This window comes from Lynx rufus, unplaced genomic scaffold (genome assembly GCF_022079265.1).
Source record: "Lynx rufus isolate CCGP_SWC_20201006 ecotype Redwood Valley unplaced genomic scaffold, mLynRuf1.p SCAF_22, whole genome shotgun sequence".
NCBI lineage: Eukaryota > Metazoa > Chordata > Mammalia > Carnivora > Felidae > Lynx > Lynx rufus.
Genome location: NW_025814837.1, coordinates 22,595,421 through 22,622,049, shown reverse-complemented (window position 1 = coordinate 22,622,049; position 26,629 = coordinate 22,595,421). Strand labels below are relative to the sequence as shown.

Below are 26,629 nucleotides of genomic sequence, written 5' to 3'. Positions count from 1 at the left end.
GATTGTTTCCTTCAATGCACAGAAGGTTTTTTATCTTTTTTTGAAGTCCTGGTGGTTCGTTTTTTCCCGCTTGCCTTTGGTGATGTGTCTAGTAAGAATTTGCTCTGGCCAAGGTCAGAGGTTGCTGCCTGTGTTTTCCTCTAGGGTTTGCTGGTTTCCTGTCTCACATTTAGGTCTTTCAACCATTTTGATTTTTGTGTACATTGTAAGAAAGTGGTCCAGTTTCATTCTTCTACATGTTGCTGTCCAGTTTTCACAACACCATTTGTTGAAGAGACAGTCTTTTTCCCACTGGATATTCTTTCCTACTTTGTCAAAGATTAATTAACCATATAGTTTTGAGTCCATTTCTAGGTTTTCCATTCTCTTCCACTGATCTATGTGTCTGTTTTTGTGCCAGCACCATACTGTTGTGATGACTATAGCTTTGTAACATAGCTTGAAGTCCAAAATCGTGATGCCTCTAGCTTTGTTTTACCAACTTAACTTTTATAGAGCTTTCAATGTTAAAAAAGGAAAACACTTATCTAATAGGGAAGAAACAATCCTCTTTATTAACCTTACTGTATACTCAGAAAGGATTAAAAAACACACACATTTCCTGGGACACAAAACTGTACCAAAAGCATTTCCTTACAAAATAACTTCACAGAACAATAGTCCTGGACTTACACAAAGACATATATATTGACATACATTAGCTTGAATTAAAACACAATTTGAACATTTTTGCAGCAACTTTCTAGTAGACTATTACATTAATGTGGGAGTGTACGACTTCTTTAACCCTTTAAAAATAGTAATAAAAAATTACAAAATAATGAAAATGTAGAATTAAGGCTGAGACTATATCATCTAGTATTAATAAAGTCAAACAATACTTATAAAAATTGATGCCGCTGCATATCTTATATATATACAGGATAAGTCTTTAGAAATTTAAAATGCTACTGCTGTCACAAGTTCACTCATCAACTGAACGTTTTTCCATGTATCTTAATATCTGAATTCCCAGATACCTGTGCTTTTTCTATTTTTATTCTGAATTCTTCATTAAGAGTTCCCTCACATATTTACAATTAAATACCTAACCTCTAGAACTTTCCTTAGACACAACAGACAAAACAGTTTTGTTAAATAAATTCACACAAAAGTATTAAAAAGGTTTTTTTTTCAAGAAATAGTTCTAGCATATCCATGATAATCATACTGAAAAATAGTACATATACTTTTCTTCAGGATTAATAAATGCTATGTGCCAGTTCTATAGTCACTGCCATATTTGCATATTTTCCTGACACATTTGCAAGATAATAACAACCAAAGGGCATGATGACTGCAATAATTCCAGTAAATCCATACTGTCCAGTGAGTTTCAAAAAACTGAATGGCTGTTTCCAGTCCCATCTGGATTGACATCAAAATGCATGCCCAGATAGTTGTATCGTCCTCCAGAAATATTCAGTCTGGTAAGTCACTCTCTTGGTCTTCTGAAAGAGAGCTGCAGAAGGCAGGGCATTCTCAGTGAGACCAATGGTTCCCTCTTCTCTGTAATTGTTCACACATCTGATTTGGTTATAATCCTAGTCAAAGTGGGGGGGAAAAAAAAAACGTAATAAATTTTAGGTACCACAGTTTTCCTTTCCTAAACTCCCACATCAGACATAGATGGTTAAGTACCCAATGGAACTATGTTCCATTAATTATGTTAATTCTTGGTATAAACATATTTAATTGAATCCTTGTATATAATTACTTCTTTCACATGTATGCCAAGAAAGAGAGAAATCCTCAAAAATAAAAGCAGTACTTAACATATAGAGTAACAGGTAATTTGTATTATAGTTCTTTGATTGGCATATCTCAGACCTCAAAACTTAAGATTTTTGCTTTTCTTTTCCCCTTTTCCTTAAATTAGATTACTGCTTTAGAAATAAATAAGAATTATAATGCTTATTATAGATAAGTCACAAAATACCAGCAAAAGGAAAAACATTTAAAAATACCGATAATCCCATTCACACAGACATGAACACAATGAACACTTTGATATGTATATATGTATGCCAGTATTTTTTTTGTCAGATATATCTAAATACTTTATTTCCTAAAGAGAGTTCCCTGAACTGCCATCTCCAAACAGAAGACACACATTTTTGATAAACAGCTAATTTTTAACTCTATGAATAGAAAATGAATTAGGAAACTGACGCCTCTACTGAAGAAAATGAGCCTACCGCACACTATCATACATGGCCAAACATATTTTGTGGATTCTAAGATCCACATTTAACATCTTGGAAGCCTACCTTTTAATGTCATGAGTAAATCTGCAATGTTTTAACATCTCATAAAATAATGTTGATTCTTATAATATCATCTTAGAGTTGAAAAAATATAGTATGTAATCTCTATAAAAGTTAACATACCGAAGTATGTAATATACATACAAATAAAAATAAAAACGTAAATACAAAGTTATGCTATTTACTACTTAATATTAAATTTGTTTCCAACTGTATGGATGAAATATATCAGTATTTCAATACTGTTAAGATATGTATTTTTTAATGTTTGACAGAAAGCGCACACATGTGAGTGGGGGAGGGGCAGACAAAGAGTGAGGGATGGAGGGAGAGACAGAGAATCCCAAGCAGGCTCTGCACTGTCAGCAGAGGTCCTGACATGGAGGCTCGATCTCACAACCATGAGATCAGGACCTGAGCTGAAACCACGAGTCAGATGCTTAACTGAATGAGCCACCCAGGTACCTCAAGGTATTTTCATTTCAAATGCTCTGAAGTTTTTGAGATTGTGCAAGAATTACTGGTTCAAGATCTATGGAGAACTGGCAGAGATTAGGGATGAGGAAATTACTAAACAGTAATTTAAATTAAAATTTTTTTTAACGTTTATTTACTTTTGAGACAGAGAGAGAGCATGAATGGGGGGAGGGTCAGAGAGAGAGGGAGACACAGAATCAGAAGCAGGCTCCAGGCTCTGAGCTGTCAGCACAGAGCCCGACGCGGGGCTCGAACTCGTGAACCATGAGATCATGACCTGAGCCGAAGTCGGACACTTAACTGACTGAGCCACCCAGGTGCCCCAGTAATTTAAGTTTTAAATGGAAGCTTAAACATTTTAAATCTTCCAAAGATAAACAGGATGCAAAAGGGGAGAAAGCGATGGGATAGAATATATCACATTTTCAACCTTAAACTTCTAACACTGCTACCACAAAGCTAAACAACAATGCTTTATTTTCTGTGTGTCAAAAGCTGTACAGACAATATGGTTCTGTTTTGCTTTTTGGAAACATTTATGCTCTTCCCCTCTCCCTTGATACTCTAAAATTTTACTATGAAATATATTCTGGTACATCAGTCATTGTGCCTTTATGGTCAGTCAGTGTGCTGGGCCTTCAGTGTGCCCTTTCATGTATTAATAATGCCCGGGAAATTCTCTTTCACATATTTTTCCCTCTCCATTTTCTTCATTCTAGGATTCCCAATAGTCAGAATTGGTTTTTTGTGTCTCCTTTGTTGTCTTCATGTATTTTTTCTATTTTTCTGTGAAGTTTGACTTTAGTTTTTTCAGTAACAGTATTTGTAATCTGTTACCTTATCCTGGCTCTATCCTTCTCCTAATAATATATTCTGATTTTTGTAACTATAACTCCTTCTGCATCATGATGGAAAGTTCTAAAACACCTCCAAACAATTCAGTCCAAAAGTCATTAGGTGGGCCAAGCAATATGGACTTCCACACTAAGGGGCCAGGTGAGTTGTACTGTCTTAAAGCTGGTACAACAAGACAGACACAGTATATAAAAAATAGGGAGGCAGCAACAGAATAACTAAAACTGAGTAGTTAAAGTTGCCTCTGGGAATGGGATGGGTGAGAACGCATAGGATACATGATTTCATCATCATAAGCCCCTTTTTATACCTGTGCTCTCCAGTATGGTAGCCACCAGCCACGTGTGGCTCAGAGCACTTGCAATGTAACTAGTTCTTAGAGATTTACAGTCTCCTGATTTTCAAAGACTTTGTATGAAAAAAAGAATTTAAAGTATCTCAAAATTTTTTTACACTATTTACATGTTACAGCGATAATATTTTATATACTAGATTCAAAAAAATCAATTATTAAGGGGTGCCTGGGTGGCTCAGTCTGTTAAGCAACTGACTTTTGGTTTCACTTCAGATCATGGTATCACAGTTTCTTGAGTTCAAACCCCTGTGCTGGCTCTGCGCTGGCAGCGTGGAGCCTGCTTGGGATTCTCTCTCTCCCTCTCTTTCTGACCCTCCCCCCACTTGTGCTGTCACTGTCTCTCTCAAATAAACTTAAAAAAAAAATCTATTAATGTTTCTTCTTCTTTTTTTTTTAAGTTTATTCATTTATGTTGAGAGACAGAGAGAGAGAGAGAGAGAGAGAGAGAGAGAGCGAGCGCGCACACACCGGGGGGGGGGGGGGAGGGGGCTAGGCCAGAGGATCTGAAGTGGGATCTGCACTGACAGGAGACAACCCTATCCAGGCTTGAACCCACGAACCATGAGATCATGACCTGAATCCAAGCTGGACACTTAACTGACTGAACCACCCAGGTGCCTCTGTTTCTTTTTAACACAACTCCTAGAAAACTTAAAAAATTAAACATGTGGCTCACATTACAGAACATTAAATCTTATATGGCATTTGATTTATATACATGTATGACTTTAATGAAAATGATACTACCACTACTAACAACATAATGATAAACTAAAAAATCAGGGCACTTGGGTGGCTCAGTTAAGCATCTGATTCTTGATTTTGGCTCAGGTCATGATCTTGCGGTCCTTGGGATCAAGCCCCGAGTCACGCTCTGCGATGAACAGTGTGGAGACTGATAGGGATTCTAGAGAGTCTGTACCTCTCCTGCTCGTGCTCCTCAAAATAAGTAAACATAAAAAAAAAAAAATCAACTCTAGCCCATGCCACCTCTGAATTGCTACAAAATCTTAATTAATTAAAATCTTAATTAAGATCCAAATCAGTGACATGTATAGTTGTACTTTAGTAACTACAAGGTCTGGGGCTGTGGTGCAACTTTAAAAATGTGTACTTTACTCTAGAACTGCTTGGCAGGAATTTCCTCTTGGTCTCTTAGAAAACTGGAAATATGGTCCTCATAATAAATTAAAAAATAGAACACTTCTTTAAAAATTATAGTAGGGGTGCCTATATGCCTCAGTCAGAAGAGCATTTGACTCTTGTTATCACGGTTGAGTTTGAGCCCCTTACTCGGTATAGACATTACTGAAACAAATAACAAAAAAAAAAACTGCCAAGAAAAAAAAAACATTATAGTAAACCTACATGAAAAAAGAGGGAATAATATAATGAATTCCCATTTCAAGCTGCAATAATTTTATAATATGTTGCCCAATCTTCTTTTGATAATCCTGTCACTTTTTCCCCCCTCCTGCAGTATTTTAGAGTATACCTCAGACATGAGGTTATTTAACCAATACCTCAGTACACATTTCTAATATATTTATTTTAATGTAAATACTATATAATGTTATACAGAAAATAATTCCTTAATGTATCTAATATCTAGGAGACACTAAAATTTCTCCAAATTTTTCCAAAGTTGTCATATTAAAGATTAAAATCTGGATTCAGACAAGGATTTCACATTGCATTTGATTCTTACATCTTTCAAACACTTTTATCCTACAAAAGTTAGCTCATCCTTCTTCCTATCCTTCTTTTATGGGACCAATTAACAAAACCAGTCATTTGCCCTGTACAATGTCCCATTCTTGACATTCTGGATTGGCTGATTACTTCCTGATGGTACCATTTAACTCGTTCCTGAATTCCCCTTATTTCCTGTACACTGGTAGTTAAATCAAACTGTTCTCAGTTTGTGAGAATTAAGGTCTTATGTTGGAAGGTATCGATTGGATGCAATGAATTAACCTCCTTCCCAAACCATCTAGAAGGTTACCATTTACATACCATCCTAGGGAAAATAATTTTCTCAAGTGCTTAATTCTTCCACAGAGCTTCAGTCAGGAAGCACTAACTAGAAGCTTCATTGGATTCAGGTTACTTCCTACTCAATCACACAATTGCAAATGTCCTGCTTTTAGTGTTGCTAAGATCAATCAGTGGCTTCAGGTATATCAATCTGATCTTTCCATTATTAAGTTTTCCCATCAACTTTTTACCTAATCATTTGGGTATCTATTATTATTGCCTGGATCTATTATGTATTAGTGGTGGCAAAATCATGATGTTACAATTTGAAGATTTTTTAAGTAGGCTCCACACACAGTGTAGAGTCCAATGTGGTACTTGAACTCACAACCCTGAGATCAAGACCCGAGCTGAGATCAAGATCACTTAAACAATTGAACCACTCAGGTGCACCTATATAAATAATATTTTAAAGAAGAATTAAAAAAAAATTTTTTTAATGTTATTTTTGGAAAGAGAGACAGAGTGCGAGCAGGGGAGGTGCAGAGAGAGGGAGGGAGACACAGAATCTGAAGCAGGCTCCAGGCTCTGAGCTGTCAGCACAGAGCCTGATGTGGGGCTTGAATCCAAAAACCGTGAGATCATGACCTGGGCCAAAGTCAGACGCTTCATGGACTGAGCCACACAGGCACCCCTAAAGAATTTCTATGAAAACTTTTTTCTTCTATTTGGTTACCCTGAAACACAGTTCATATAAGAAAGAACACATATATCTTTATGAATATGTCTATCTTTATAGCAATGAGTCAGCACCCTAGCAATTACCAATGATCATCAGTGAGGATTCTTTTGCATTTTGAACTTGTGATTTATAAAAACTGTATGTGTTTAAATCCATTGCAAATATTCTTTCCGATGCTGTACTGTCCCAACACACTTTCAGTGGTCAGAATAATTTCTATATATCGTGTACCCATAACAAATACACATCATTCATATACCCATGTGTGGATACACCTCTCTCATATTGATGAGAACTGTATTCTTAAAATCTCATCACTTCAGTAGCTCTCCTTCTCAATTTACTTTAAAGGAAGCTATTCTAAGAGACCCTTCCCTTGTTAGCACACAATATTAGGTACTCAAAACATAGAATGGACATAAAATATAAGGTATTTTCTCTCACAATTTTTTGCAACACAGATTTATCTTTGCGGGGAGAGGGGAGGCAGATAATCTGGCTTTTGGCTACTTCTCCAAACACTCTTCCTTCTTTCCACCATGCCTCAGCCACACAAAAGCATCTTTTCAGTTCCTCAAACATGCTACACTTGTTACTTTCTCTGAGCTTCCATGCCTGTTTTCCCTCTGACTGAAACCAATCCCTATATGGCTGGCAGCTTCTTTCCCTTCAGTTCTCTGCTAAAATGATCTTTCCTGAGAATCAAGTTTCCCCACTCTCTATCATTTAATCCTTTTTTCTTTCATAGACCTTAACATTATTTTATATATAGGAAAATGTTTACTTTTTGGAACTATGTTTCTGCACAGGATTGTAGAGTTCCATGAGGGGGAAAGAACCATGCCATTTTTACTCACCCAGCAACATACAGCACAAAATAAGCATTCACACAGTTACTGAATAAATGGAGAATATGTACATGAAAGGGCATGGAATACCAATCCCAAACACCAGAGTCTCAAAGAAATTCCTCTAAGGTCAATATGAGACATTTATTCAGGCAGAGTCCATATTTAAACCTTTTGAAATAATGTACAAGAAACCCCAGAACCATACATAGTATCTCACTATGGGATGGCCTTACTAACACCTAATCTAAAAAAGGACAGTTTTCTTACCACTGAGTTAGGCTGCAGATGGCTTTGCTGGGATTTTGGGGAGCTATCTAAGTGGTATCTGATTTTCCCAACCAACCATTATAAGCACTTTTTAAGTAAATAACATACAAATGGTTCTGTATATTCTAACTTAGCAAGCTACTGATCCTATGAAGCAGAATGTAGTGTATCTACAAAGTAGGTCAAACGACAGAAATGCAATTTAAATCTTAACACTGATTTTAGGGATGCCAGGGTGGCTCAGTTGGTTAAGCGTCCCACTCTTGGTTTTGGCTTGAGTCATGATCTTATGGTTTCATGGATTCGAGCCCCACATAGAGCTCTGGGCTGGCAGTGCACAGCCTGCTTGGGATTCTCTCTCTCCCTTTCTCACTGCCTCTCCTCCACTCATGCTCTCTCTCTCAAAAATAAATAAACTTAAAAAAATTAAAAAAAAAAAATCTGAACACTGAATTTAAACAAAATAGCTTAAACTATAAACACTTCTAAATAATTAGCAAAAATCATTTAGAAAACTGCAGTATCCTAGGACAATATAATAATTATGTTTTATCTTCATTTTTCATCACTTATTTTTCAAACAAAACAAAAACAAAACCCTAATTCTGGCTCAAGGGGGAAATCAGAAATAATTCATGCTGTTTTTTTAATTTTTTTTTTAATGTTTATGTATTTATTCATTTTGAGAATCCCAAGTAGGCTACATGCTGCCAGCATAGAGCCCAAGGTGGAGCTCGAACTCACTAACTCTGAGATCATGACTTAAACCAAAATCAAGAGTCGAACACTTAGCCCATTGAGCCACCTAGGCACCCCTGTGCTGGTTTTTAAGTATGATGACCCAAGAGCTTTGATAAACTAACCAATAATAACTCTCAGATCACAATAAACTCACCTATTTTGTCTTGAAGCTTCTCTTCTCATTCTTTTAGGAGGAATTGGACAATCTGTCATTTCAACCTTTGTTGGATGGCGCAATGAGTCATTACCCTTACGCGTGGGAGTCATACCTGTAAAGATAGAAAGTGTAGAAAATGAACTTATGTATATCTTAATTTATAAAAAGAATAAACAATACTGAGAATGCTTCTTACTATTCCTGCTAAGAAAACAGCTTACAATCATTTATCAAAGGACTTGGAGAACAAGAGCATCAACTTAAGTTATGAATCATTCACCTTCTTTCTTCTTAGAGTTGAACTCTCTCTAATCATAAATATTTATCTTCATGCAGAGAAAGTAGAAGTTAACAAAAAACAAGCACAAACCTAGTTTCTGCTCAATTAGTTTCAGATTTTTCTCTTGTTCATCAAGTTCTTGTTTTTTCTTCTTCATATCAGGAGTGTGAAGGTACTCTAACTGACGGTTAAGGTCTTCAATCACATTGTTCAACTTGTTCACAGCAGTACGATACTGTTGAAGAAGATCTGCAAAGAAACCAAAGATAACTGATTAAAACTACTGATATATCAAGTCAATGTTTTAGGAAAGAAGAATTAGCAACACTGGGCATTTTATTATAGTAGCATGTGGGAACTTCTTTTAAAGCCACAAAACTTTGTTCAATGTAAACAAAATAAAAATATAGTTTAGACCCAGCACAAGACTGGTGCTTATTACATTTTAATTTTCTTCAATTGCTTGACTTTAATAAATTTATTTCTGTGTCAGGAAAGAGTTTTCTATGTAAAAGTGCTCTGTGAATTGGATCACTCTCACAGTCAATGTTTATATTATGTCTGATAGTATTCATTCTAATTCCACAAAGAGAAATTTGGGGGGAAGGGAGCAAATGCATTAAATATAGAATGGCTATGAGCACCTGGTTGGTTCAGTGGGTGAAGCATGTGACTTTTGATCTGGGAATACTGCATTCGAGTCCCACACTGGACAGAGAAATTACTTAAAGAACAATAGTACCGCTAGAAAATCACTACTTCCAGATATGACCCTTATCTTAAACATAGCTTTCAAAAATGCACTCTTGATACTTTATTTTCAAAAAGCTTAACTTTCTAAAACTTACTATGCCTAAAAATGTATTACATTATTCAGGTTTGAGACTATTTTTTTTGCCTGTATGATTTATTAGACACTAAATATTATTAAATACAATCTGGTTCCCAATTCAGAGGCCAGAAGATTACAGCCAAGAGACAAGAATGCTTTATATAGTTTTAAATTGTTACAGTCTAAATGGTTATATAAATACCTCAGTAATACCCTCAATTTTGCCTCTTGGTTCACAAACCCTAAAATATTTACTATCTGGCCTTTGACACTCTGGTCACACAAAATGATGATCAATACGCATGGGAATGGACACACAAATGCCCAAACATTTAATATATAAACTAGTTTACATATAAAATTATGGAAAAATTATTTAAGAGTCAGATATAAGATGAAATATTCTGTACTTCAAGGAGCAAGAACAGTGTCTGGAAAAGAAACCTAGCATTCTGATGAAGAAGCAAAAAAATACACATGCATATGTGTATGCTTATGAATATATTCATATATTTACTTTTAAAATCTTTATTTTCAGACAGAGAGTGTATGTGGGGGGGGAGGGGGTGGGCAGAGAGAGACAATCTCTGCTCTGAGTGCAGAGCCCGACATGAGACTTGATCTCATGACCTGAAAGAGTCAGACACTTAACCCACTGAGCCACCCAGGTGCCCCAGTATGTTCATACATTTAAATACATATTCTATACAAAACTGACTAATGACAAGGTCCTGATGATCCTTAATTCTTTATGACATATGGGGAACTTTTAAAGGTGTCTAGAAAAAAGATTGGTTTTCTAGTCTGATAGTACTTTTAATTTCCTAGTAATGTTATGTTTTCTTACTTTACACAGTATATTCTTTACATAGCAAAGTGCATTCTTTACATAGTAAGATACTGTAAAAATGTACGTATTTTGGATGTGATTGAATTACAAAATTATGTTCCAGATCTGTATACATCAGAATGCTGCCCTTTAGAAGAAGATACACAAAACTTCAGGCCATTAGGGCTTGATATTCTATTTATTTTTTATTTAAATTCCAATTAACACACAGTGTTCTGTTAGTTTCAGGTGTACAAGTGACTCAACACTTCCATATAATACATGGCGTTCATTATAAAAAAGCAGACTCCTTAATCCCCATTACCTATTTCACCTATCCCTTCACCCACCTCCCTTCTGGAAGGTAACCATCAGTTTGTTTTCTATACTTAAGAGTCTGATATCCTATTTCTTAAGAAGTTAGTTATGAGGTTCTTGTATTTTTATATTCCTTTACCTTTTTAATTTTTTTTTAACGTTTATTCATTTTTGAGACAGAGAGAGACAGAGCATGAATGGGGGAAGGTCAGAGAGAGGGACACACAGAATCCGAAGCAGGCTCCAGGCTCTGAGCTGTCAGCACAGAGCCCGACGGCGGGGCTCGAACTCACAAACCGCGAGATCATGACCTGAGCCGAAGTCGACCGCTTAACCGACTGAGCCACCCAGGCGCCCCTCCTTTACCTTTTTTTAAAGTCTATTTATTTTGAGAGAGAGAGAGAAAGAGAGAGAAACTATGAGCAGGGGAGGGGCAGTGAGAGAGAAGAGAATCCCAAGCAGGCTCTGCACTCTTAGTGCAGAGCACCAACCATCATAACCTGAGTTGAAACTAAGAGATGCTTAACAGACTGAGCCACCCAGGTGCCCCCTCTTTCATTTTTAAATACTCAAGAAATTAGTATATTCAAACACTTTAAGAGAATAGGGTTCCTTTTATTTATAAGCAGAGGGATGGAATATTAGTTAATATTTTTCATTAAATGCAGCACTAACAGTTGGTTCATATTTTATGAATAAGATGGACAGTAGCAGTTTTTTTTTTTTTAAAGTAATCGCTAAGCCTAACATGGGGCTCAAACTCACAACCCCAAGATCAAGAGTATGCTCCACCAACTTGAGTCAGCCAGGCGCCCCTTAGGAGCTTAATTTAATATGCCTTAACACCCAATTTTTTGTTCATGAAATGTAACTTCTATTTACCATGGGGTCTATAAAAGTCTTTCCTAACTCACTAAAAAGAATTTTGCCAAAGAGAAACATTCAAAATTCACATTTAATTCTGTTTATAAATGATTTGTTAGTCTTTGTATGTTGTCTGAAACTTTCAATTATCTAGGGAATCCACTGATGAAATTTTATTGTGAAAACAGCAAAATACTAAAAAAAAAATTACTTCATATAAAGGGAACAAAGCTCAAAATACAATGCAATGCATTCATTTATGTATGAAACATATTAAAGAAATACATAGATTGTTTCAATGTACCCTGAGAAATGACCATGTAAGCAGTTACTAAAAATAATATAAAGGAATTGAAAGTATATGTGAATGGCTGGTATTAGGCAAATATTTAAAGTCTGCTTAGAAGGCAAAAGCAACTTTTTTACTACTAGAAGATTCAAGCAGGTAGACGGGCATGTAGACTTTACTAAATAATATTTAGGTCTCCTCAAACTTTTATGTTCTATATGATTCTAAGAAGTTTATTGGCAAAAACCTGATCAGCACTTATGACTGGGTGAGAAAAAAAATAGAACCTCTGTTTTGATTTGCTCCAAAATAATATACCTGGGGACAGGAGAACAGAGCAAGTTGTGAGATAAGAGGGTTATGAATGAAGTAAGAGTGACTAGATGACAGGTCCGTGGAAGTTCATTGTTACTGCTCTATTTATTTTCATAATAGAACAAAATGTCCTTGCCCTGAAAACCACAGCACTTAAATAATCTTGGTCACTACTTCTAAAAACATTAAGAATGGTTTTACTTAAAACGACAACAAAATAAATGGACAGCAGTAACTGAGAGGTTAAATATTAGACTAAATTAAACATGATATAACAATGTCTAAGCTGGCCAGACATAGAATACATATGTCTGTATGTTGGCTTCTACAATGTCCACAGTTATCAATACTTTTTTAAGAGGTATTTCTACTTATGAGATCTCTATAAAAAACGTGGAATAATACAGAAAAGGTCAGAAAAAAAAATCAGTAGGTGTATCATCTTACCTTTTTCTTGTTTTTCATTCCACGAAGTTTGCATGTTTAATTTTTATCATGTATGATATTTGCATTTGTATGTTCTAACCATTTTCCTTCTAACATTATATCAGGCATTTCCCAGATTCTAAATTCAATTAAAGCATTTAACATTTCTAATATTTAGCTTGAAAAAATGTGCTATTTTTAATATTCACCTGAGTGAAAGAAAAGCCTTGTGTATATGTGGGATGGTTTATGTAAGCATATTCCCTAGAAGATCATTTACTGCTTCAAAGAACTTCAGTATTAAGAACAATTAGAACCTTTTCTAATTATAAAAGTGACACACAGATCTGGAAAAATATATAGAAAAGGATAGTGGAAAAGAAAATCATCTTAATTATGTAATCCAGAAATAAAACAATTTTCTTTCTATTCTTTCACTTCACTGTGAAAATGAAAACAAATACTGTTCTGAACTTGAGAAAGTTATCTAACCTTTTTGAGCCTCTACATTCTCATCTATCCAGTGAAAGCAGCAGTAAATGAAATCATTCCAGTGACAAGCTTAACAAAGGATCCAATATCTAAGTAAGCCTTCAAATATTAACTATTATTATTCCACTGAAAATTGCTGATTTATATTATCCATCCATTTTCCTATAATCTTTCCTCTTTTTTTAAAGGTTGTTTTAAAAATTTTTTTAATGTTTTTCTTTGAGACAGAGAGACAGCATGAGTGGGGGAAGGGCAGAGAGAGAGAGACAGACAGAGAGACAGAGAATCCGAAGCAGGCTCCAGGCTCTGAGCTGTCAGCACACAGCCCGATGCGGGTCTCGAACTCATCAATTGAGAGATCGTGACCTGAGCTGAAGTTGGATGCTCAACCAGCTGAGCCACCCAGGCACCCCTAAAGGTTGTTTTTAATAATAGGGCTATAATACCTTTTTCTAGCATATGTTGCAATCCCCCCCTCCAAGTTTATCATTTGCCTTTCTGTTCTCTCCAGTGATTTAAAATTTTCTGCAAACTTAAAAAAAAAATTAACTATAGGGCACATGGGTGGCTCAGTCAGTTAAGCAAATTCTTGATTTCGGCTCAGATCATGATCTCATGGTTCGTGGGTTCGAGCCCTGCACCAGGCTCTGCAGTGACAGAGCCTGCTTGGAATTCTCTGTCCCTTCCTCACTTGTGGGTGCGCACACTCTTTCTCTCTCAAAATAAATAAACTTAAAAAAAATTTTTTTTAATTAACTGAGAAATACTTTCTCATTTCTTTCAGTACTTCTGTAACAAATCCCTTCTAATTTCAGATAGGGTCATCAAGGAAGTTCTTTCTGAAGGTGTAATATGAGGGTACAGACTGGTAAGAAAGAAGCCAACCATGCACGTATCTGGGGCAAAATCACTGTAGGTAAAGGGAACATTAAACTACTTCTTTCCATATTAAGCTCTTATTTCTATTTAACTGTGCCAAGAATTTCCTGAACACATTTCAAGAGTGGTAATACTAGGTTTGTTATTAATTTCATAAGATGACCTGGGTATTTCTCCATGTTTATATTCTGCAACAATTTATATTTAAAATTTACTTAAGGGGCGCCTGGGTGGCGCAGTCGGTTAAGCATCCGACTTCAGCCAGGTCACGATCTCGCGGTCCGTGAGTTTGAGCCCCGCGTCAGGCTCTGGGCTGATGGCTCAGAGCCTGGAGCCTGTTTCCGATTCTGTGTCTCCCTCTCTCTCTGCCCCTCCCCCGTTCATGCTCTGTCTCTCTCTGTCCCCAAAAAAATAAACGTTGAAAAAAAAAAATTTACTTAAAACCCTATAGGATGAACTTTCTGAATACTTCTTCAGGTAATGGTCTATGTAAATTTTCTGTCTTATTTAATTCAATTTTGCTCATCTGCAATTTTCTAGGATTTAGTCCATTTTATTTGGAGATGCTAAATGTATTTATAATATAGAAACCTAAGCTATCTCTTTGTCTAAATAGATGCTCTGACCCAATATTCCTCTTGTATCTGTTGTTGCCCAAGACCATCTCTAGGAATTACATATTCAGTACAAGATTTTTTTTTTTTTAATTCATTTGGTTGTCCTTGTTTCTTGAAATGTATTTTTTTTTCCTGTCATTTGACTTGAATATTTTCTTTCTCATTTAACAATAAAAGCATTCAGCCTGTAGATTTGATCTATGTGTGATGTTGGCTATCTTCATGTCTCCTAAGTCTAATTCATAACACTTAAACTTTATCTTTTTTGATGAAATACTGATTTCTAAATGTAGACTCTCTGGGGTAGTTACTGTGGGAGAAAAGGAATAGTTACTTTTAGAGTTCTATTACCTTATGCCACAAAACGTACCCTAAGTAAAATTTGCTTTTTTAACATTTGTAGTCTCACTGTAGCTGAGTAGCAATTTGATCCACTGAAAGTGTAACCAATTTTTGTGACATAGTCTATAAATATCTAAGAAGATACTGGTAATGCAACTTATTAGGTGGTAATTTCTTATTTTTTTGACTAATAATTTGTCATGTAATAATGGCTCCTCAAAATGTTTCTATCTTTATTGTTAACAGTTTAAAAATTTTGGCTCTGTATTTATTGTATCAAGTTTATTAAGTTTTGTACCTCTAGTATAGAATATATCTTTTATGAAAATCAATTTATCTTTGTCCTTTTAGTGTCTTTGCCTTAAGGTTAACTTTGGCATCAATAATACCTGTTATTGGGGACTTCTATTCAACGTTTACATGGCATTTTTGTTAATTCTTTAATTTTACCTTATATTTTGTTAGATTTCTTATAAAGAACATAAAGCAGTGTCATAGACACAGCCTTTACATAACAGATTCCTGTTTTATAGTTTACTAATCATGTGGCACTGTGTTTGTCATTTAAATTTTCTCAAGTTTCTCTTTACTCACTTCCTCTACCTTTATCATAACTTCTTCATATATATTAAGCACCCAACAAACGACAATTTTTATATATTCTGGGATTAGATTTTTAAAATCTAAGTGTCTTTGCTTTTTAATGAAAAAAATTCATGTACTTGTTATTCAAGATCTCATTTTTAATCACTTTATTTTACAACATGTAAGTACCAATTTTTTATGTTTTATGCTGATTTTACTTGCTCTTATCTCTTATCAAATACTGTGATGCAAAACACTGTGAGGGAAAATTACTTAGAAGACAAACACTCTGCTTTTCATTGTGCTAGTAGGAGACAATTTTTGTGGTGATGGTCTAGTTCAAAATTGCTTTTTCTCTGTGAATCTCTCAAAGCTCTGTTTGCTCTATCTGATCTGATCAGCTAACTATGGCCAGCTGATTAAGGAGGGAATATCTCTCTCCTAGGAGTTTTAGAGTTTGAGTCATGTTTTTTGGGTTTTTGTTTTGTTTTGAAGTAGGCTCCATGCCCAATGTGGGGCTCCAACTCACGACCCTGAGGTCAAGCATCGCATGCTCTACTGACTGAGCCAGCCAGGTACCTCCCTGAGTCACGTTAAAAAATGCAAACTGAGGTCTGGGTGCAAGGAACTCAAGGATGCTGAATGTCAGAGTCATCCTTGATTTTGTCTTGGCTGTTTCCAATCTCCTCTGAATCCGTGATTTCTTCCAATTTCCTTCCAGTATATTCTTGTTTGTTTAAAGTGGTCATGGCTGATTACTATTGGTTACAACCAAAAGTATCTTATATCAATAATATTAAATTATCTTATTTCATTTTTTAAACTGTTTAATGAGTTCTTACTGCTGAATCATTAGTCTGCAGGTGGAGTGTATTTTTGAAGATATTTAACAAGAAAGGTATGTAACATATTTTTGAAATCCTTGCATTATCTGTTAATTTTACATATTTGACAGCCCAACAAGGGCACAACAATCTTGAATTAAATGCTTTTTTCCCAAAGATCTAGATAATGCTTTATGCTGTTATACTGACATTAAGATGCCCATGTAAACTGAAAACTGTCAGTACCACACCTGTGCATTTTTAAAGTTCCACAGGTAATTCTTTCTGGCTTGGGAACCACTGCCATAAACTGTAGTGCTAGAGTGATATGAGTTGAGACTTTTTATGTTGCTTTATTGGCCCTGACTGACCTGTTTTTTCTGATGTTTTTCTTTTAAGTTTATTTATCTTTATTTCTGAGAGAGAGAGAGAGCAGAAGCAGGGGAGGGGCAGAGTGGGAGACACAGAATCCGAAACAGGCTTTAGGCTCCGGGCTGTCAGTGCACAGCCCGATGTGGGGATCAAATCTACAAACCATGATATCATGACCTGAGCTGAAGTCGGAAGCTTAACTGACTGAGTCAACCAGGTGCCCCTCTGATTTTTAAAATCAGTTTATTTAGATGTTCACTTATTGTCTACAGAGACGATTTTTGCACACATTCACTGCCACCATACACAGAAGTATGACTCTTTGTATCATGTACAATTTTAATTTTCTGTATGATTTTTTGACATCTTAAAAAACCTTTCTGGCTTGGTAAAGACTTCCCCCTATGGAGCTAGACAATTCTTAGATAGCAAAAGGCCAGCATGCTTTGATATGCAAACTAACCAATCCAGAGTCAAACCTCTTCTATCTAATCTGTGCACCCCAGGAAGCAGTATTCCTTTGCCTTAATCATTTCAGGGCCAGGTACCAGGCAACCAGCTAGAGACCATACCTATAGCCCAAAGCCCATTGAAGTTACTCAAACTAGTCAACCCTAAGCTATTTTCACCCTGTCATGCCTTGCCTTTCCTGTGGAAAGCCTCATCAAGGCTGCAGCCTAAGCATTCCCCTTGCTCTTGTCTTCTGCCTCCTCACCACCCTTATGTTTTTTCCGTATTTTTCCATGGCCTTAAGTGGTGTTGTATGCCTCCTGTCTCTAGGACCTGTGAGTATAATACACTTTGTTTTCCCAAGCCTCTCCTGTGTCTCCTCTGATATACCTGCACCTGATTGACCATCTCATAAAAGAACACAAGAGAACCTTCTTCCCACCATCTTTTCCAACTATTATTTTAAATATTGCTAGTGGCTGAAGTATTAATCCCAGTCTGAACACTATCCAAGTTCCTCAACAGTAGAATAAAGAAATAAACTACAGTATATTTACACAATGGACTACTATCCTGGCATGAAAAGGAACAACTATATACACAGTGTTGCATGAACAAAGCCAGACACACAAAAAAGTATGCACTGTATGATTCCATTTATATAAGGTATGAAAACAGATGTGCAGTTTTAAGTCAAGGTACTTGTTACCTTTCGAGAGGGGGTTAGGCAGTGACTGGAGTGCACGAGAGACTTTCTGTGATGTGACAATGTTTTATTCCTTAATACAGGGGCAGTGCTCATTTTGTGAAAATCTATCAAGCTGTGTTTATCAAGTGTGCACTTTTCTATATGTATATTATACTTTAATAAAAGTTAACAAGAAAACATGGTATATAGATACAAGAGAATATTACTCAGCTTAAAAAGAAAGGAAATTCTGACACATGCTACCACATGGATGCACCTGGGAGCCATTAAGCTAAGTAAATAAGCCAGGCACGAAAGGACAAGTACTGTATGATTCCACTTTTATGAGGCCTTACAGTAGTCAGATTCACAGACAGAAACCCTGGTAGTTGCCATGCGCATGGGGGAAGGGAAAGTGAGACATTGCTGTTCAAATACACAGAGTTTCAGTTTTGCAAAATAAAAAGATTTCTGGAAATTGGTTGCACAGCAATGTGAATGTACTTAACACTACTGAACCACACAATAATGGTCAAGATGGTATTATACAATGTGTATTCTACCATAATTTACTGTATTTTTTAAAGCTAATAATGACAGCACACTACTTTCTTGCTGCAAAAGTAGATACCCAAGCATATTACAACTATATAAAAGTAAGAGCAAACAGGCTCTAAGGCAACAGCCTATAGGGGACTCCAGTAAAGTATACACACTTCAAAGTACAGATGTAGAGGCAATTATATCAGCTGCCTAGAAACAAGGGGACAGGCCTGCAGAAGGGAAAATGGGGGAGGAAGGTCACATGTCATAAATTCTCAAGTTCTTAATTGTAATCGAGATAGTTACCAATTTTAATATAAAAAGAAGTATGATGATTAGATGAAATACTAATTTCTTCAATAAGGACAGTATTTTCTTGATTTCAAAACAAGAGGAATGAAAATGAAGGAAAACCTACCTTCTATGTAATTCAAAACTACCTGATATAAGATAGTTGAAAGTACTAGACAAAAACATTATATTCAGATTTTTACTGGTTCACTTTTCATGTCAGAGTATTAGTACACAAGTCTCAAAGGATCGAAATCAAATGAGAAATTTTTAAGTACTTATTCAACCTACCTATTTGTTCCCCTAAGACCAGGCATTGTTTTGGTATTGGAGCTCCAAATACCATTCCCCGAAGTTTATCCATTGGAGGAGCTTTATTCTGAAGGCCCCCAAACTTTCCGTTACTTCGAATGCGATCTCCATCTCTGGTGAGCAGTGTAGGGCAGTGTGTAATTTTAACAACCTATTGTAAGCAAATGAATATTAATTAGTGAGCCTATAAAATGTATCTCAATTGTTCTAATAAAGAGGAAATCACTTAAGGGTTCTGAGATTAGAAATGACATGATCACGCTAGTATTTTCACAAAATAAGTTAGTGAAGTATAAGATGAACTGGGGTAAAAACCCAGAGGCACTGAGATGAATTCGATTACTTCTCAAGTGTCAGCCTAAGCTGGAATAGTGACACAGCACATGGAAAAAGTGAAACTGATAGCTTGACTAATAAGAAGAAGGAAGAGAGGGGGACAAGCCAGAGAGCCACTTGCTTCTGAAAGCCACGGCAGTACCAGGGCAGCATCACTAGCTCTGTTTTCTTCTGTTAGATAGAAGTTTTCCAGATGACCAAAGGATACCAAGAGCATGACACCAAAGACTACAGACAGAAAAGCACAGGGTTGAATCATTAGAGGACAAAACTGTAATTTCAACTATGGGAAGAAAAAGAGCTAGTAATGTCAGAGTTGGGAGGACTAGAATTATGTAGTAAAGCCAAGTCATGGAATGGAAGTAGGAAGGGTTAGTGAAGAATTCTAATGCTTCAGAGAAGTCAGAATAAAAGAAAGACACTGGGTTTAGTATTTCATGATTTTTAAAAATGTTTTTTCAAAAAAGGTCTAGAAAACAGACAAAAAATAAAATGAAAAATGAGAGAAGTGGAATTCAGGTAACATCTTTTCACTACTCAAAATGTTAACACACACCACACACCACTTTGAATGTTGGGAGAGCTAAGTAGAAAGGTCCTCTTGTACTAATCTGTTCTGGACAGCCATTCTCAAAGGAAATGTAACAAGTATTACAAAGCTTAATGTTTTGCATGAGCCAGCAATTCCACTTGTAAGAATTTATTCTGAAGAAAAATCACAGATGTGAACAATGTGCACTAAAACATTGTTTTAATAAAAGATATGAAACTTGCATGTCTCAACAAGTTACATAAATTATGGTACATATACACAGTGAAATAAAATGCATACTTTAAAAAAATGACTGAAGAACACAACAATATGTAAAAATACCTAATTCAATCTAATATTGGGGTTAAAGAGTCTCTGAATTATAAAAATAAAATATTAAATAAAATTTGACTTTTTTAAAAATGAAAAATAGCAACAAATGAAAAACGTAATATAAAATCATGACTAGTATTTATTCTTTTAATATAATTCTATGGATACTTTACAAATGTTTTCCCACTGAGGTGGATACTTTTTAAAAAATTTAAATGCAGGGCGGTGTCTGGGTAGCTCAGTCAGGTAAGCATCTGACTTTGGCTCAGGTTATGATCTCATGGTTTGTGGGTTCGAGCCCCGCACTGTTAGTGCAGAGCCCTCCTGGGATTCTTTCTTCTCTCTCTGTCCATCCCCAGCTTGTGCGTGCATACAAGCTCTCTCTCAAAATAAATAAATAAATAAATAAAAATAATAAATAACCAAATAACTTAAAAAAAATTAAATGCAGGGGTGCCTGGCTCAGCAGAGCATGCAACTCTTGATCTCTGGGTTTTAAGTCTGAGCCCCACACTGGGTGTAGAAATTACTTAACAGTAAAAAATCTCAAAAAAAATTTAAACGCAGTAAGAAGAAAATCTGTGGTAAACTCTGGTAAAATAAATCTTTTTGTTTTACTACAAACAGGCACAACTTTCTTAGTTTTGGTTTGAATTTGCATATTTCTTTTCTTCTTCTTTTTTTTAAGTTTTATTTATTTATTTTGAGACAGAGAGTGTGAGAGCAGGGGAGGGGCAGAGAGAGAATCCCAAGTAGGCCCCATAATGTCAGCGTGGAGCCCCACACGGGGCTTGATCCCAAAAACTCCGAGATCATGACCCGAGCCTAAATGAAGAGTCAGATGCTTAACCAAGTCACCCAAGCATCCCTGGATTTATGTTTTAAGTGAACATTAAAAATACAAACTGTATTCATGTACTATCCACTTATCAGGATTCATGCAATGTTTTTAAGGATTTGATACCATCTTAAATAACACACACACTCAAATTTATTTACAGACTTGTCCATTCTCTTGTCAGTAGAATGACAATATGAGTTTATAAGCCTCCAGGAAAAAGGACAGTTTGGCTCCCTTTCAGAACAGTTCTGCAAATACTACTTTCATGGACAGTTTCAACTCTTAAAGTATCCTTCAATCTTACGGTTCTACCCCCTAAGCACTGAATTTGGACAAAAAAGATGACGACACTTTTTGCCAATTCAGTGAGTGAGCAAAAGCCGTATAGCTCTGGGAAACTACCTGCCCTGGGGACTAGGAAGGGGTGAAATAAAAACAAGGGGTTGGCTCTGTACAAATTGCATAAAGCATTCAGGAAGAGAAAACAGTGACAAACTACCAAAAACAATGTTACAAAGGGATGCCATAAATGCCTTTTCTCATAAGAGCTTTAGGACAGTACTTAACTGGTGGAATTATAAGACCTGATTCAAAACTTTGGAAGCAAAGCAATCAGTATTTGCTATACTAGTTATGAGGAAGCTAAAAAAATTTCAGCCATTAGATTCTTCAAATATTGCCTTATGATCTTTTTCTCCCTCCACTCTGGCACTGTAATGAGACTTTTTTTTTTTTTTTTTTTAGATTTTCTCATTCTGTCCTCCATGGCTCTCAACTTCCTCCTCCTCTTACAGTCATTCCTTCCCCATAGGCTGCAGTCTGCACAATTTTTCTGACCTATTTTCCGATTCACTAATTCTCTATTATACTGTTTAACCTTCCCAGTATTTCATGTTTATGTGTATTTTCTAGTTTTAGAAGCTCGTTTGATTTTCTCAAGTCAACTTGCTCTTTTCTTATTTTTGGCACTTTTCTTGAATTGTATTAAACATATTTAAGAAAAATATTTGCTTTTACGTTCACTATGGAAATTATTTCAGGTTTGAGATAAAGGTGAATTCTTCCAGAGACAATCTGTTTCCTCCAATCAGATATCTAAGGACACTACCAGTCCAGCACCATGTCAAATCAAATGTTTACCTTAAGATTTTTCAGACCACCCAAGTATTATGAATACAGGTTGCAAACAGAGGCCAATTTATTTATATTGATGAATTCTCAGGAAAATGGTTTGATTTTGTTTTTTTCCCTTTTCCACCTATTGCCAAGGTTCAAAAGAGGTAATTTTCTTGCAGTCTCAGAGGCACTTGGAGTTGAGATCAAAGTGGCAGTTTTTCTGTTCAACTTACACTAAGGTTTAGCCCTTTGGGGGATCCAGTTTATTGGGAAAGGGATCTTTTATCATATTCCCCACTCAGGTTAAAGCCCTGGGTTTTGTCTCTTACACTCTGAGTCTCTCAAAGGAATGAAAAATGACGCTCTAGTTCAATTACTTTGACAAATGTTCTCTAGGTAAATCCTGGCTTTAGAGTTCTGTTTATCTGAGTTCCACCTTCACTTAGAAATCTTACTTTCTTGACAGTTCATACCTTAAGATATATAACCTACGTACCCAGAAACAGCCTTTTAGTTTATCTTTGTAGGAATTTCCTCTGAGTTGTCTCTGATAGCCCTCAGTGCCTAGCACTGTGCCTGGTGGTATGCTGGAGTCAGTGTTTATCAGGTCAAGAGAGCAAACTCTCCTGAGTGTCTCATTCAGTGGCTACACATAGGCCACTGGAAATCAGCCATGATAGGAGGATTTACACCTTGGGCAAAAGCTACAAACCAGGGTCCTATCACCCCACTCACCAGAGAGCCAGTTGTTCAACATTTAATAGCATCCACTATGTCTCATACACAGTTAACTGTCTAAATACTGACTGAACTAGAATCTTCCAGTTATTATCCAATTTGTTACTTCTATTCTCTCTAGTAAGCTTTCATGTTGTCATGACATTTAATGGGTATGACTTCTACTCTATAATTTAGGATATATACACATTCTAACCACTACCAGAATATAGTACCTTCTCCATCCACAAGTGTTCGCTGGTACAGTATGTTACAAGTCATTATTGGGCTCCCATGGAAACATTCATCAATATGCCAAATACTATTCCCCAATTAGTTGCATAATTTTCAGTAATCTCGCTAACTTAGCTCTCCTAAATCAGAGTACATTTATTATTTCTTCTTAACTGGGTGCAAAGAAAAACTTCTCGGTTCTAATTCTGCCACAAGTGGATGTGATTTGGTACACATCCATGATTTTTCCTGAGCTTAAGAAGAGCCCTTTGAGGGCTAGTATCTAAAATCTATAAAGAGCTCACCAAACTCCACACCCGAAAAACAAATAACCCAGTGAAGAAATGGGCAGAAAACATGAATAGACACTTCTCTAAAGAAGACATCCAGATGGCCAACAGGCACATGAAAAGATGTTCAGCGTCGCTCCTTATCAGGGAAATACAAATCAAAACCACACTCAGGTATCACCTCACGCCAGTCAGAGTGGCCAAAATGAACAAATCAGGAGACTATAGATGCTGGAGAGGATGTGGAGAAACGGGAACCCTCTTGCACTGTTGGTGGGAACGCAAAATGGTGCAGCCGCTCTGGAAAGCAGTGTGGAGGTTCCTCAGAAAATTAAAAATAGACCTACCCTATGACCCAGCAATAGCACTACTAGGAATTTATCCAAGGGATACAGGAGTACTGATGCATAGGGGCACTTGTACCCCAATGTTCATAGCAGCACTCTCAACAATAGCCAAATTATGGAAAGAGCCTAAATGTCCATCAACTGATGAATGAATAAAGAAATTGTGGTTTATATATACAATGGAATACTATGTGGCAATGAGAAAAAATGAAATATGGCCTTTTGTAGCAACGTGGATGGAACTGGAGAGTGTAATGCTAAGTGAAATAAGCCATACAGAGAAAGACAGATACCATATGGTTTCACTCTTATGTGGATCCTGAGAAACTTAACAGGAACCCATGGGGGAGGGGAAGGAAAAAAAAAAAAAAAGAGGTTAGAGTGGGAGAGAGCCAAAGCATAAGAGACTCTTAAAAACTGAGAACAAACTGAGGGTTGATGGGGGGTGGGAGGGAGGGGAGGGTGGGTGATGGGTATTGAGGAGGGCACCTTTTGGGATGAGCACTGGGTGTTGTATGGAAACCAATTTGTCAATAAATTTCATATAAAAAAAAAAAAAAAAGAAGAGCCCTTTGAAAAGCCATCCTTCAGAGACTTCTCATTTAGAAAATGAGAGCATATCATCTCTAAGGTACCCATGATTCTAGAATACACTATTTGTAGACACTGGCTAGTATTTTAAACTGGCCTCTGTTTTCTCTTACATAATTGCAAATATTCTTACTCATTTTCAGTTATAGTAATCTGAGAGCCTATAATGTTTTTCATACATGTTTACTACCTGGTATTTCCGAACTCCTAACACTATACTTACTAAACTTAATACTTCTTTTGTATCAAAGAATTCAAGACCTCTGGATCTCAGATACAGACAGAACTTTCCTTTACTGGAATTTTACCATATTCCAGGCTCTTAGCTTAATGCTTTATGTGCATTATTTTATTCAATCTCTGGAAGTGCCCTTTGAAAAGCCATCCTTCAGAGGTTTCCTTTTTTATAAGTAAAACTTAAAAGTAATATAGAAGTGATAATCCTTAGCACATCCAACAGTAGACAACATATTCTTTCAGTTTGTTTAAAGTAACACAAGAATATTTTTAAATTAACTAAAACATTTTTTGAGTATAGCTGACACATATTACATTAGTTTCAAGCTACAACATAGTGATTCGACATCTCTATATGTTATGCTGTGCTAACCATAAGTATAGCTACCATCTGTCATCATACATCGCTATCACAGTATAACAGACTAAATTCCCTATGATGTCTTTTAATCCCATAGTTTATTCATTCCATAACTGGAAGTCTGTATCTCCCACTCCTCTCTACTCATTTTTCCCTTCCCCTCACCACCATAAGCTTATTCTTTAAGACAGTAACATCTTACACATAATTTTGCAACTTTTCAACAAAATATATTTTATACATCTTCCTTGTTAGGAGAAGGAAATTTATTATATTCTTTTTAACAGCAACATATACTCTACTGTATACATTACTATAATGGAATTGCCCAATTTTAAATGATGGACATTTAAGACTGTTTCCAAAGTTTCCCGTTTTAAATTCTTTTAATACCCTAATAGATATTCTTGTACACATCTTCATATACTTGTGGGAGTGTGTCTGTAAGATAAATTATTTTAACACTTTGTGATGGTATAAAGATGGCTGCAAATTATTTGCCCCTTCTCCCATGGAGAAGGGAGAGTCTATTCCCACCTCCCCACCTACCCCCTTGGATCTGGGCTGGCCAGATTCTGAGCTATGAAATGTACTTTCTGAGGATGGGACTTAAGAGACCTACAGCTTCTGTCTTAACTGCTTGGAACACCCCTTCTTGGAACCCAGATGCCATCTGAAAAAACCCAAGCAGTCACAAGAAGAGACTCCCATGAAAAGACCCACGTGTGTCAGCCTACAGCCCCAGCTGAGTGCCCAGCCAGCAGCCAGTATCAACTAGTCAGTATGAGTAGGAGATAAAGTAGGAACTAATTTCAAGGAAATTAATAATAATAAGGGAAATAAGAAAATAAAAATAATTTCAATGAAATATTCCTAACCCTGGACATGCTAGGTGATTTTTCATCTCCAGCCTGCTCAGTAACCAAAATGTTCTTCAAAAAGAAATGAAGAACCTCAGAACAAAGATCAAACCCAGTGCCTCGCCAGTAAAATGTATCCTAAGGGTCAAAATGAAATTAAAGATGCCCCTTTGTTAAGACCTCAGATATAAGGCCCTGCTTCCTAGATTCTTAGGTAGACAAAAGGGTTTCTTAAAAAAAAATTTTTTTTTTAAATAGGTCCACGTCCAGCATGGAGCCCAATGTGGGGCTTGAATTCACAACCCTGAGATCAAGACCTGAGCTGAGATTGAGAGTTGGATGGCTAACTGACTGAGCCACCCAGACACCCCTAAAAATTCTTAATGGCATTATACCACAACACCCTGGGGTGGCAGTTTGAGAACAGTGACAACAGAAGATAGTGCCAGCTGAGCCTCTGACCAGACTTGGCTGAATTCCCAGAAAGTAACCAGCACCAACTGCCAGCTGTGTGAGTGAGGCACTCTGGAGTTCCCACCATCCCAAGTGTAACTAGAC

At 36.3% G+C, this 26,629-nt stretch overlaps 1 protein-coding gene across 1 annotated transcript in view; it reads right to left on the bottom strand.

Annotated features, from left to right (window-relative positions):
- Positions 1–528: 528 nt before the first annotated feature.
- The window catches only part of SMCHD1 (structural maintenance of chromosomes flexible hinge domain containing 1), a 159,045-nt gene continuing 132,944 nt past the window's right edge, over positions 529–26,629 (bottom strand). The window contains exons 45-48 of the mRNA XM_047087085.1: positions 19,256–19,427; positions 9,099–9,257; positions 8,726–8,840; positions 529–1,583 (exon numbers count right to left, since the gene is read on the bottom strand). Coding sequence (XP_046943041.1) covers positions 1,559–1,583; positions 8,726–8,840; positions 9,099–9,257; positions 19,256–19,427 — 471 coding nt within the window. The 3' untranslated portion in view covers positions 529–1,558. The remainder of the gene's footprint in view (positions 1,584–8,725; positions 8,841–9,098; positions 9,258–19,255; positions 19,428–26,629) is intronic.